General features: G+C 35.5%; 3 gene segments (V, D, J or C); 1 reads left to right on the forward strand and 2 right to left on the reverse strand.

Annotated features, from left to right (window-relative positions):
* Positions 1-6127: 6127 nt before the first annotated feature.
* Positions 6128-8140, reverse strand: LOC132124849 (immunoglobulin lambda constant 7-like). The segment is given in 2 exon segments: positions 6128-6499; positions 8122-8140. Coding segments are annotated over 2 exon segments (333 nt in total).
* Positions 8141-8815: 675 nt separating this feature from the next.
* On the forward strand, positions 8816-9587 carry LOC132124958 (immunoglobulin kappa variable 1-39-like). The segment is given in 2 exon segments: positions 8816-8908; positions 9007-9587. Coding segments are annotated over 2 exon segments (375 nt in total).
* Positions 9588-13438: 3851 nt separating this feature from the next.
* LOC132125359 (immunoglobulin lambda constant 7-like) lies at positions 13439-14700 on the reverse strand. The segment is given in 1 exon segment: positions 13439-14700. A coding segment is annotated over 1 exon segment (393 nt).
* Between the last annotated feature and the right edge of the window lie 273 nt (positions 14701-14973).

The raw sequence follows: 14973 nt of genomic DNA on the forward strand, positions 1-14973 counted from the left end.
TGTGTTTTGGTTTTGTTTGTGCGCGGAGGTCGTCTGAGAGGGGCTGTCACCCTGTTTTGTTTTTATTTGGTTATTAAAGTTTGATTTAAATGTCCGCCGGTTCCCTTCTCCTTCCCGTGATTGTGAAGTTTTCTTTTGTTAAATATATATAAAATAGTTTTTATAGTCAGAACACACAAATACACGGTAACAAATATATTTTATTTTTCCAACAAAAACAATGTACAGTGTACATCCCAACCAAAGCAAAGTTGCACATACAGTGGTCTACATACAAAACAACAGAAGAATTTACTGTATACAGTTGCACATAGTTATATCGCAATTCATTGACTCTTTCTGAATTGCGTTCAGATGGCACCCTCTAGACCTGCTTCATCCTCAGATTATTTCTGTGCAAGACACAGTCCAGTGTTGATAAGCTTACCCTATCAATATTTGGAAATATCTTGTTATGCCATTATTTTCTAAGACCATGTTCATGACTGCAGTTTCCTGTTCAGGAGACCACCTTAGGTACTCTTTCAGTTCTGCCAAACAAATAGTAAAATACTGTAAATACTGTGTAGGAATACAAAGTAGGAATACATTTCCCAAATACTTGAAACATACTTTATTTTTACAGTCCCACAGAACAGTCCACAGGCAATTCTGTGCTACTGTACTCATTGAGCACTGTATTGATTTGCAGTAATACAATTTCCTAGTGTGAGTAGATTTCTTACTATTTTCATTTCGGAAAGTCTGCGTGATGGATGATACAGTGTACCTGCTCAAATTTGGCTGTACCCTTTGCCCACACTGTTAAAAATGTATTGTAATTTTACAGGAAATTCCTGGCAACTAATTGCCGTGAATTTACAGCAAGTAATATACAGGTAATATACTGTTTTTTTAATACAATATAGTACTGTATTTAAACAGCAGTGCTACTGTGATTATAGTAGCATTATTACAGTAAAATGCTGTAATTTATTTTAATTTACTGTATATTTACTGCAACTCAGTTGCCAGGAATTTCCTGTAATTTTACAGGAGACAATTACAATTGAATATTGTAATTCAAAATATATTGTATATATATTGTTATTTCTAAATATAAAAAAAATACTGCAATTTTCCATCTTCCAAAATTAAAACCAAAACAATGGCAACTTCTTTTTTTTTTTAACACACTATGCAACCTCACATATTATTCAATACATACAAAATTACAGTTTCACTGAAGAATCTAGCTCACTTCCAGACATCCAGACAGTCTATCATCAGGGGGAACATGGTAATAAATAACAAAAGGTCCCAACCAGTCTTGAACTGGGGAAGCTGTGGGGTGTGGGTGGGCATCAATACTAGCCCATCAAAGTCCAGGAGTCTTCTTAATAGGGTGCAGACAGCTGCGTTGAGCCCATGTCTCTTCTCTGCTTTGCTGACTTCTTGGAGTTGATTCCACAAAAAGCTCTGAAAACAGAGAGAGTGAAAACAAGTTTTCATATCAGTAAATGGTGAATACTGTGTAAAAAACATAAAAAGTAAACTATTCCTACTTGCTTGTAGAAAATAAATGACGTTGATGTATTTATTTAACATCAACACATTTAACAACATAACATTTAGAATTACATTGGCTTTTACATTGTTTTTCTTAAATATATAATGTCACTGTATGCACTGTAAATTGAATGTCGCTTTGGACAAAACTGTCTGCAAAATGGGTCATATGACGTTTCTGAAAAGAACATTATTTTATGTATTTGGTGTAATTAAATGTTTAAGGTAAAAAAAAAAACACATTATTGTTTCTTCTCTACAGGTACTCCTCTCCTCGCCTTCTGAAACGTGTTGATCTTTACAAAGCTCATCATTCTGAAAAGCAAAGTGTGCTCTAATTGACCAGCTATCCAATCTATCTATCTATCTATCGTGTGACTGAAATGTTATGCCCCTTAAAATACTGTGCCCTGTCCAGCCGAAGCGACGAGACATAAACATTTAATTATAATGTTTATTTCATTATAATGTCAAAACCCATTATAAATGTGATATAAACATGATTTCTAGTCGTGTTCTCTTTTGGAAGGCCAAACAAAGTAGTTTCCCTTTTTAAAGAAACAGCGTTTAAGAGTGACGCTTCAATTCAAACGAACGAACAAACACATGAGAGCAATTTCAAAAGCATAAGGAGGTGTCTGTTCTGCTCTCTTTAGCTCTCATGAATTTCACACAACGATCGGCCTGCACAGTGCATACAGCCAAAACCTGGATGTTTTAGGCAATATTAAAATCCTGGTGGGGACGTGTCCCGTATGAACGGCGCATATGGCCACCCTATACAGATCTTCTTCATTCACCAAGAGCTTGTAACACTCCAAAGAGAAAGGAAAAAATTTAATTGCATCATATGACCCCTTTAACCCCAAAATTGACTTAATTAATGAAAATTGTAATGTTAAACTGCTGTCTGTCAGACTTTTCTGTTTACATATATGTCTTGAAGGGCAATACCAACTCTATGTTAGACACTTAATAGCAATAGCTTTGTTTCCATCCAGCTTTTTATTGTACATTTTAACCTTTTGAAAACAAAAAAAAATGGATACGGTTCAAATTCACATAAAATATTCTAATGTGAATAAAACTTTTTATGTGGATTGACTAGCTAATAAATGCAACATAAATGCACATTTGTTGCAACTATCAGGTGTTTTAAGTTGCCCCTTAAGTTTTGATCCCACAGCGTTTCATGACTACTGTCCTGTCCATGTCTAATTTACATAACAGAGCTGATGGAAATGCTCTCCAGTTATAGGGTTTCTTTGCCAAATTTCTGCGAATGCGCTTAAAAGATGCAAAGGAATTGGATGGAAACCTGTCTTTTGACATCAATGCATAGAGTATATCACAGAGCCTAACAATACTGAACCCAAAGAAAGTGATTCATTGGATGTTCCATATGAGAATGATCTATTTTCTTTATAAGTGTGCAAACAGTTTAAACATACCTTTAGTGCTTGAGTCCTCTTTAGGATACTGTTAGTTAAACACGTAGACAGCGAAGGTCGCTGCACTCCATTCAGAAGGCTGTTGTGGGGCCCCATCACAGTTGTCCCTTCCAAAGACATCATCCATCTGTCTGCACTTAGTGCCTCTCCTGAAATGCATACACAATATGATAACTAAAAGAGCACTAGAAAGCTGCACTACATACATACACGCATGAGTGGCAGTATTGGCAGGATGGGCAAAAGTAATTTTATCAGGTGGGAGACAAAGTTATGGTATGGTTTTTCCTAATTTAGACTAGGCATTTTATGGATACAATAGGCTTATGTTGAATTACAGTCTTTCCTTTCTTCTTTGACATATATCCATGTAACAATTATTAACAGGGCTTAAAGCAAGCAAACGTATGTTCCATCTAGCAGCCGGTGTGCAGCTGATCCTGCGGTGTGTCTACAGCTGTTCCCGCTCAGTCTTTTCCTTCTGCGTTGACCGTTCATGACGTGGTACAGTTATGACGAGTTTCCACCAACCCCCCCATTTCAATAAGACGAAATATGATATCAAACACCACTGCCTCCTTTAGTTTTCATTTTCATTCGTTAAACATATTAATAGCCGCAGAAATGAAGTTCATGGAAATGTGTAGGCCTACATTATAGAAAACGAAATATTAAATCAAACAGTAGCCTATTGTCTCTTTTTTTTTACATATTAATAGATTAACTTAATAAAGACCAAAGATTACCTGTTAGGTTTACCCAAAACGAATTATATTTTATGCTTAACCACTAAAGAGACATCAGAGCCAGCGGCAAATGTCAGAAGGTATTGCCGAGTTGAGAGTGCTCCCGACGGATTCATGATCACTGAGCTCCCGCTGATCGCGTGGAGTTGACCGTCTCCGACATCGGCGAAACACATTTTTAAATAGGCGCAGTCTTTATAAATAAACCGCATATTTGAGTTTTAAACAACTACATTCTCACCTGAAATAGTTAAAACGCTAACGTTATACCTTTCATGACACGATGGCAGTAATATTTTAAAAATTATCAAAAGAAATGGTCGTTGAAATTACAATGTTGTATTGCCACTCCCGAAAGTTCAGTACCTTTGAACAAGTACTTCGCGAGCAGGGACTTTCTGAGGGACATTTTTTTACCCAGAACTTTATTTAGATCATGGTAACTGCGGTGGAAGCACACCGAGTACCAGCCCAAAGTCCATAGTTTCTGGGTAAAGTTCCCGGCGGTGGAAATTTGGATATGAGTATGAAGACGCGATTTTAACTAACTTCACCGTATTCCACTGAAATAAACCAAACGAAACAATCAGCACTCACTCAGATCACCAGTATTAATATATATAAAGACTTATAAAACAGATTTTATGTTACATACCTGAGACATGTTCCTTCTTCCAAAAATGTTAAAATACTTCTGGTACCTTCCGTTGGCCGCGTAATTTCAAAATTCAAACAGCAGCGATCCCACAATGCTATGCGGTGGCTGTATAAAAAAAAATGCTTCTACGGTGTAGTTACAATAATATTACAGGACTGTCCGTTAATTTCCCATCATGCATTTGCATTTACAACAAAAACATGAATACAGTGCGTTGTTGTAAAATTTATTGTAAAAATTACATCAATTCCTAACAGTGCTCATTGTTAGACAATGGTTGACCACATGTTCAACCAAAGTGGCTCGGATCTCATTAGAGATTACGGTCCTTGGGCTTCCTCCTACTCCTCTGGCTCTGGCTCTGGCTCTGGCTCTGTTTCCATTGTTGGCATCCATTTCTCAAAAACAGAAGAGCTCACTTTTTGCCGTTTTATGCTAAAGCTCTGTTTGCTAATTGTAAAAATGTGTGACAGGTGTTTGCCCATGTGATGAGTCAGTGTGCATATTTGAATGGTAGTGTGTTCCTTGTGAAAACAAGTGATTTTTCTGCCATAAAATTGTGCGAAATGCAGAGAATTGTGTGTAGTGTTTTGAAAAAACCATGTGTTTTACAACTGCAATGTGAGTGTAAAGCAGGAATTGTGCTTGCAGTCTGAATTTTCTTCTTCTGATCCAACTACTCCTCTCCCTCGCATACTTTTTCTCTGTCTGATTCTGTGTTGTTCTGCATCCACAAAACCCGTTCAAAGAGGTCTTTTTTACTCTATGTTGATGTAATGTAAAGACCCTCAACACCTGAATATTCTTCCAACTGAGACTGAAATCGGCTATTTTTAAATATTTTAGTGATCTGTTACTTAAAATTGCTTATCAGTTGTTACAATATTTTATAAAGAGATATTTTCCAATACTTTTGAGTTGATGTTGTTGCAGAAGTAGAGGCTTTACACTATATTTAAAGTTTGTAACATTAGGTTTTCATTTCTGTCATGCTGTGTTTAAGCATTTGTAAAAAAAAAAATATAAGAAAGATCTGTGATTTTGGTATAAGGTATAGCTTATGTGAAAAGAAAATGTAAGCATTTTAGAAATGTGTTAATTAACTGAATATTGTGTGAAAACAAAATTAATTGTGCTAAAGATATGGTCACCACAGACTGATGTTGTGCTAAATGTGTATAGTGTTTTGAAAATGTGACTACAGATTGGAAAAATAAATTACAATTTAAAAATAATTAAATAAAAAACCTGAAATGTAATAATGAGTTTGTCTGTGTGCTGCAGGACTACAGCAGAAGTGAAACTGGTGTGTTTCAGTCCAGATCATGTAACCAATCAAACAGTGACTCTGGGAGTGTGAGCTGAAAATCTCATTTGCATTGTCAGGGTGGAGTGATTGTGATCCTCTCAGAATAGAGCAGCTCTGTCTCCAGAGACCATGTTCAAACCCCAAGAGCTTTATTTGACTAGATTTACTGCTACTGATCGAGCTTCTGAAAAACACCTGGACAAACACTACATGCATCTTCATCTGTTAGTTGAATGATGTTGTCAGACACAAATGGAGTTTGTTGAGAAGCTTTATTGAATGTTGCAGCAAACACAGCAGATTGAAAGATCAGCCAGTGCTTTGACACTAGAGCTCTCTTTCAGTATTGAGTTGTAAATGACTACAGCTGCAGCACTAGACTCATGTGAATCCTGCCTGACACAGGACACTCAGATACGCTCATCTTCAGGAGAGAGCAGCGCTCACTGGAGAAACATCAGCACTGCGAGCGACTAACAGCGACTCTTGTGGAACGAGGCCTCATGAGGAGCTCCATCATGTGTTACTCTGCAGACGTACTGCTCTCCCGCTTCCCAGCGTGCTTTGCTGAGGGTCAGGACACTACTGCGGCTGTAGCGGCCGTCCTGCTCGCTCTCTGCGCTGGTCACAACCCCCTCGGTGACCTCTGAGCCGTCCAGTTTCCAGCTCACCAGCGCCCCCTGTGGAGAGTAAGAGCTGAGCAGGCAGAGCAGTGCGGCTGAGTCTCCAGAGATCTGCAGAGAAGAGGGCGGCAGCAGAGACACTGAGGGCTTTACTGTGGGACCAGCTGCAGGAGACAAACACAACACATTCACAAACACAGAGAAAACACACTGCAGCTCCAGCACTCTTCTGCCCTACAGCATTCACAGCATTTCAACAGGACACAATGTGTGGCTAGAGTATATTACTGTTCATAATTAGAAAAATAACTGAATCAAATGTGTTTAAAAGATTTACACATATTTTGTATGCATATTAAAATCATTGAATTAGAAGAACAACACGATCAAAACAGATTCAGAATCATTAAATTATCTGCAGAAAAATTCTACCTTTACATTTTAACATCAAATCTCTTTTTTTCTGTTTATGACATCTACAATAAAATACTATGAACAAAATATAGAAATGTATAAAAGAAAAATAAAGAAAAAAATCTGATAAACTGATAAAATATTATGAAAGTATTTAGACAGGAATTGTTTGTTCAAAGTGAATGGTAACAACTTTCTAAAGACGTTCAGTTGTAAGTCATTTATAATTGATTAGTTAATCATGAACTAATCATTTACAAAACAATCATAAACAATGAATAAGTGATATGCTAACAATATATGTGTGTGTTTGTTAATTCATTAAACTAACTAAACTAATTATTTACAAAACATGACTGTGTTCATAAATGATTAATAAGTGAAATGTTAATATTTTATTTATGTTTTCTACATTGTTAGAAATAATTTACAAGTGATTAGATGATGGTTAACTAATCATTTACAAAACATGACTGTAAATTCACAAATGATTATTAAGTAATATTCTAACAATTTACAAATCTTGTAAGTTATTTTTAAAAATAGCATCATGAAATAATCAAACAGATCCTTAGTTAAAGGTTAATACACTGAAAAAAAAAATACAATTTATTTTTAAGCTAAGTGGTTGCAAACAATATATTTTAGCTACAAATAAAAATGTTGTTGATAGTTAATCAACTAAATTTGTTTATTTAAATATAGCTAAAATAAATTGATTGCTACTTAATAAAAAAATGATAAATTACTAAATTCATTGAAATATCATCATTGTATTATTATCTCACAGTTCAAATACTCTGTGTGTGTCAGAAGACATCTGTCTAACTCTCACCCGTCGGCCCTTACACTGCAGTACACACTACAAAGTGTTCAAAACCTGTTGTGTAGACGCATGAATACTTCATTTACAACACTTTCTGAATTCTTTAATCTAGTGTAAACTACTCATCAGATGTAAATGTTTTACAAACCTGCCGGTTACAGGATGTGTGTGTGTGTGTGTGTGTGTGTGAAAGATCTATGAATGATGAGTAATTTTGTTTAATCTTTAAAAACAGGGTTTTTTGTTTGTTTGTTTTTTTTTTACAATCTAAATTGCAAGTTTTTAATGAAGAATTGAAAAGACAGACTTACCGAGCACCAGTTTAGTTCCTCCACCGAATGTGCACCACAGTGATACAATCTAATGAAACACTCGTACAAAAACCTCTAATCCACTCGAGTGAACACACACTCCAGCAGAGAGAAACACTTCAACACACTGCAGTTTGAAAATGCATTTCAAATAAAACTTTCACATAAAATATCTTCAAAATGTTCTTATATAACACTTTTTAAACATACAGTATATATTTAATAACCTAATGACCTTTGACCTCTTCTATCATGGATGACGTTGTGTTTCTCATAATGTTTCTATTCTTCATCTGCAGCTCAATCACTCTGAATCCACTTTACATTTGAAACCCTGGCCCTGGATTCAACAACAGTTACTAAAAATAATGACCATACTTTATTTTAATGTCCAGTTCTCGCTATTAACAAACTATTAACTATGACTTTTGCCAAAAAAAACTCGTTCTAGTTCCCTGCTTATTAATAGTTAGTAATGTAGTTGTTAAAGGGTCAATTCACCTAAAAAAGAAATTTATGTCATCAATTACTCAGCCTCATGTCGTTCCAAACCTGTAAGACCTCCGTTCATCTTCAGAAACACAAATTAAGATGTTTTTGATGCATTTTTGGGGTTCTCTGATCCTTCATAGACAGCAATGGAATTTTCATTTTTGGGTGAACTAACCCTTGAAAGTTTAGGGACAGTCAATATTTTAATAATAGGCATGCTAATAAACAACTATTCAATAGTGAGAACTGGTTCCTATAATAAAGTGTTACCAAACTAATATTTGTGAAAATGTTAAATCAAATATACTATAATATGGTTTTGTTAGCAGCTCAGTCTGTTGTGAATCCTGCCCACTTCTTTGCATCGTCAGCACATGCTTCAGTGCTCTGAGAGTGTTTATAGAGCTGTGAGTTTAACACTTCATGACTGAGAGCAGAACAGAACACAATCTTCATCATCACACAAGACACAACAACAACAATGAACAACATCATCATCCTCATCTGGACTCTCACACTGTTTGCTCAAGGTTTGTGTGATGAAATTTGATAATTATTATTAATTCTTTAATATTTGAAATGTACATCGTCACATTTGTCTAAATATTATTCTTGTTCTTTCTTTCAGAGTGTAGAGGACAGTACACTGTAACTCAGAGTCCATCAGTAATAACAGCAGCTCAAGGACAAGACGTCAGAATAAACTGTAAAACCAGCAGTAGAGTGTATAGTGGTAGTTACTTACACTGGTACTTACAGAAACCTGGAGAAGCTCCTAAACTCCTCATATATATAACATCAAGCAGATACACTGGAACTCCTTCTAGATTCAGTGGCAGTGGATCTGACAGTGATTTCACTCTGACCATCAGTGGAGTCCAGACTGAAGATACAGGAGATTATTACTGTCAGAGTGAACACTCTATCAGTGGTAGCTATGTGTTCACACAGTGATAAAGAGTCGTACAAAAACCTCCGTCAGTCAGAGTCACAGTGACTGCACTGATACAGCTGAGAGACACTGCAGCTGCTGATGAGAGGATCACAAACAACACAATGACTTCAAGTAACACATTTTCCAGAGATTACGGCATACGGACATTAATATGAACTGTATTTATTTACCTACATTAACATTTAAATATCAGATTCATCTGCTCTAGTCTTGTCTGCTTGAGGACTAAATGTCTGGAACAATGTGCTCTGGACAGAAAAGTCAAAGGTTGAGCAGTTTTCTGAAACTTAATGGAAATTTCAACAGGATAATGACATTAATCATTCAAGAGGAATGACTGAGAAGAATAAAATGTGGGGGGCTTTTATGTTTTTTAGGCGGGCCGAATCAGAGGGGGGTTTAAAGTGAATGCATAAAATACATTCTTTAGGAAGTACTTTACAATAATAATAGACTTTAATACATTAACTTAAATTACCTATTTATAGGTAAAAATTGATAGCCTGAATGCACTAAGTTACTTTGAATAAAAGTGTCTGCTAAATGCATAAATTTAATTTAATTTAATTTAATTTTAACTTACATCAACTAGTCAAACCCTATTGTAAAGTGTTACAATTACTTGTTAATAAAGTATATATATATGTATATATATATATATATATATATATATATATATGTATATATATATATATATATATATATATATATATATACACAGTACAGACCAAAAGTTTGGACACAACTTCTCATTCAAAGAGTTTTCTTTATTTTCATGACTATGAAAATTGTAGATTCACACTGAAGGCATCAAAACTATGAATTAACACATGTGGAATTATATATGGAATTATATACATAACAAAAAAGTGTGAAACAACTGAAAATATGTCATATTCTAGGTTCTTCAAAGTAGCCACCTTTTGCTTCGATTACTGCTTTGCAGACTCTTGGCTTTCTCTTGATGAGCTTCAAGAGGTAGTCACCTGAAATTGTCTTCCAACAGTCTTGAAGGAGTTCCCCGAGAGATGCTTAGCACTTGTTGGCCCTTTTGCCTTCTGTCTGCGGTCCAGCTCACCCCTAAACCATCTGGATTGGGTTCAGGTCCGGTGACTGTGGAGGCCAGGTCATCTGGCGCAGCACCCCATCACTCTCCTTCTTGGTCAAATAGCCCTTGATGCCTTCAGTGTGACTCTACAATTTTCATAGTCATGAAAATAAAGAAAACTCTTTGAATGAGAAGGTGTGTCCAAACTTTTGGTCTGTACTAAACAGAAAAGCAAGCAGGTGAGCTTGATTTAGAGTGGCAGCCAATAGAAATAATAACCGTTTCCTTACCTAAATCCTGTGTTTGGACCAAGTAGCAACTTTCTGCTCCCTCTCTTGAAACAACACAGAAGTTTCTAAAACTGTAATTCATCGACTGGCTGCTAGAGTCTGGCTCCAAAAGGGAGTCAATCCCATAGACTCCCAATTAAAATGACCAGCTTAACAGCAGAAAAAAAAACATGTTTACAGCCTGGTACAAAAAATGATTTTCGTCTATAGCTAGTTCCCTCCATGACAAATGTGAGGGGGCTGAATTTTTTATAACTCATCCATTTAAATTATATTAACTTGAGTTAGCAACTTGATTGACGCTGCTGTCAACGCTATCAAGCTAAGTGGGCGTGGTTTCAGCAACCAGCTCCCGCCTTTTTGGCCATTTTCAATTATCCCGAAGTGATGCTTGGTTATACGGCCTCCTCTGCCCATATTTGGCTTCAAAAACGCTTTTCGGACGCTTTTAGTTACGGACACTACATCCATGTTTTTATACAGTCAATGGGTTGGACCAGATCGGCTGCAGAATCATGTGCTTCTGAAATTATCATTTTTTTGTAGCAGTTGGCTTTCTCTGTATTATACGTGGCTGCTTGTCAAACATGAACTTCTATTTAAATTCTGAATAAAACATAATTTACAGCATGTAAAGTCTGCTCCATTTAAATTTGTTAAAGCCTGTCACTCATTTATCACAATCAAAACACTTTTAAATGTCTTTGTTAGAAAAAAAAGTTATGAAAATGATAGAAACCAGCCCTGGACAAAAAAAGCGGTGAAAAGCGGTGACTCCACTCACTGACGCAGCTTCACCATCTGTGGTTTGACTTTACTAAATCAGATTGAGGCGAATAAAACGTATTGATCATGAGACCAACATTTAGCAAGCAGGAAAACATTACTTCTACCTGAAGAAAGACGTATTTCATTGAGCTAATGCTGTTAAAGAGAGAGAGAGAGAGAGAGAGAAACTAGTCTAGGGCTATTCTTAAACTTGGAGCTCATTATATTGAAGTACAAATGCAAACACCAGAAACGTTATGCATTTTATGAATAATAAAATGTTATGAAAAGTATGCATTTTATTTATTCACATGCTGTATGGTTGAAATTATATTTTAGTTCACAACTTTATGTTTAAAAAAATGCTTTATTGGCTAACATTTCATAAACCTTTAGTTGTTATGCTCTTAAATTCAATGCCATTTGTAATTTCACAGTATTTTCACCTTTAAAGTCACAATTCTATAATGGTCAAATTTATTCAGGCCGATGGTATTTTTAATGACATTTTATTTTTATTTATTTATTTTTGAATAATTGTAGCCTACATAAACAGGTAAAGCAAAACAAATATTTGGATCGTCCCTTATTTTCTTAAAGAATAAACAATTATTTTCTACAAGAATAAACATGATAACATATTACTAATTCATAGAAATAATTTAAGCAGTTAAAACCTATTTTTAAACTTGAATTTAAATACTATTAAACTAACTTTAAAATCTCAAGGAGTTTATAAGTTAAAAAGGACTAAATGTCACAGTGCATGTTAAATAGTGTAACGATTGATCACAGGAAACGCGAGATCCAAATGCAGTGTGTTTAATGGGGTAATCCAAAATCAAAATCCAAAACAGGCTAGAGGTCAATAACGGGGAAAGCAGTCCAAAAACAAGAAACACAGGCATCATTTTTCTCTGTCTGATTCTGTGTTGTTCTGCATCTACAAAACCAATTCAAAGAGGTCTTTTTTACTCTATGTTGATGTAATGTAACGACCATCAACACCTGACTATTCTTCCAACTGAGACTAGAATCAGCTATTTTTAAATATTTTAGTGATCTGTTACTTAAAATTGCTTATCAGTTGTTACAATATTTTATAAAGAGATATTTTCCAATACTTTTGAGTTGATGTTGTTGCAGAAGTAGAGGCTTTACAATATATTTAAAGTTTGGAACATTAGGTTTTCATTTCTGTCATGCTGTGTTTAAGCATTTGTAAAAAAAAAAAAGATAAGAAAGATCTATGATTTTGGTATAAGGTATAGCTTATGTGAAAAGAAAACGTAAGCATTTTGGTAATGTGTTAATTAACTGAATATTGTGTGAAAACAACATGAATTGTGCTAAAGATTTGGTCACAACAGACTGATGTTGTGCTAAATGTGTATAGTGTTTTGAATATGTGACTACAGATTGGAAAAAGGATGTAAGGAATTAAAAAAAATAAAAAATAAAAAACCTGAAATGTAATAATGAGTTTGTCTGTGTGCTGCAGGACTACAGCAGAAGTGAAACTGGTGTGTTTCAGTCCAGATCATGTAACCAATCAAACAGTGACTCTGGGAGTGTGAGCTGAAAATCTCATTTGCATTGTCAGGGTGGAGTGATTGTGATCCTCTCAGAATAGAGCAGCTCTGTCTCCAGAGACCATGTTCAAACCCCAAGAGCTTTATTTGACTAGATTTACTGCTACTGATCGAGCTTCTGAAAAACACCTGGACAAACACTACATGCATCTTCATCTGTTAGTTGAATGATGTTGTCAGACACAAATGGAGTTTGTTGAGAAGCTTTATTGAATGTTGCAGCAAACACAGCAGATTGAAAGATCAGCCAGTGCTTTGACACTAGAGCTCTCTTTCAGTATTGAGTTGTAAATGACTACAGCTGCAGCACTAGACTCATGTGAATCCTGCCTGACACAGGACACTCAGATACGCTCATCTTCAGGAGAGAGCAGCGCTCACTGGAGAAACATCAGTACTGCGAGCGACTAACAGCGACTCTTGTGGAACGAGGCCTCATGAGGAGCTCCATCATGTGTTACTCTGCAGACGTACTGCTCTCCCGCTTCCCAGCGTGCTTTGCTGAGGGTCAGGACACTACTGCGGCTGTAGCGGCCGTCCTGCTCGCTCTCTGCGCTGGTCACAACCCCCTCGGTGACCTCTGAGCCGTCCAGTTTCCAGCTCACCAGCGCCCCCTGTGGAGAGTAAGAGCTGAGCAGGCAGAGCAGTGCGGCTGAGTCTCCAGAGATCTGCAGAGAAGAGGGCGGCAGCAGAGACACTGAGGGCTTCACTGTGGGACCAGCTGCAGGAGACAAACACAACACATTCACAAACACAGAGAAAACACACTGCAGCTCCAGCACTCTTCTGCCCTGCAGCATTCACAGCATTTCAACAGGACTTTCAGCAGCAGACATGAGGAGTGCAGTCAAAATCACTACAATCTCATCATTCATCTTATTCAACATCACTACAGCTGATTAATACACAATATACAAACTATATATAATCACTACATGCATTTAAATGAAACCTCATAAAATGAAACGATGTACATGAATGCTGACACTGTACAAAGACACTGAACGCTTTAATTCCAGTATAGTCTCAAATCTCATCATAAAGTTCTTACATTGTCTAACTTGAACTTGAAATGTTCTTACACTATTAAATATTTTTTTACACTTTTCAAAATCTAAAAGTTTCAAGCTGATATTTTATTACTATATCTCACACCAAATGGAAATTATTTCATAATAATAATAATAATAAAAACAATTGAATCAACTTTTCTAAACATTCACATATTTAGTATTTTGTAAGTTTTTGAAGCATGATATGAACAAAAGAGATTCAAAATCATTGACTGAACTACAAAAAGTAACTATTTACATTTTGATGTTTTTCCATGCATAATATCTATAATAAAATATGAACTTTATATGAAGTGTAAACATTAATGGAAATAAATATGAAATAAAATGAACTGATAAAACTCAAAGTGAGACACATCATGGAAATGTGTTTTGGACAATATTTGTTTCCTGAGAGTTTAATTCAGTTCTTTTGAAACTCTAAATGTGATGATAAAATAAATAAAATGTTAAAATCTATACATTTCAATACTTTTTTAACCAAGATAGTTAAAAGAGACAAACTTACCGAGCACCAGTTTAGTTCCTCCACCGAAAGTCCACCACAGTGATACAATCTAATGAAACACTCGTACAAAAACCTCTATTCCACTCGAGTGAACACACTCCAGCAGAGAGAGAAACAACACTTCTACACTCGGTCATTTAGTTTAAAAAATGCTTTTCAAAAAGTAAGAGCAAAGACAAAAATTTTTCTAAATGTTTGATATTAACTGAAAAATAATTTAGTTATTTTCATAATCAGTTAAAGAGTTTATTCATCTCATTTATAATAGACATGATTCACTTTGACTTTAAACCCCTATCTCTAGCTGTGTGCTGATTTTGAACTTTCTAAAGAAATATACAGTAATTCATGAACTTTGACG

Source organism: Carassius carassius, chromosome 43, assembly GCF_963082965.1.
Source record: "Carassius carassius chromosome 43, fCarCar2.1, whole genome shotgun sequence".
Lineage (NCBI taxonomy): Eukaryota > Metazoa > Chordata > Actinopteri > Cypriniformes > Cyprinidae > Carassius > Carassius carassius.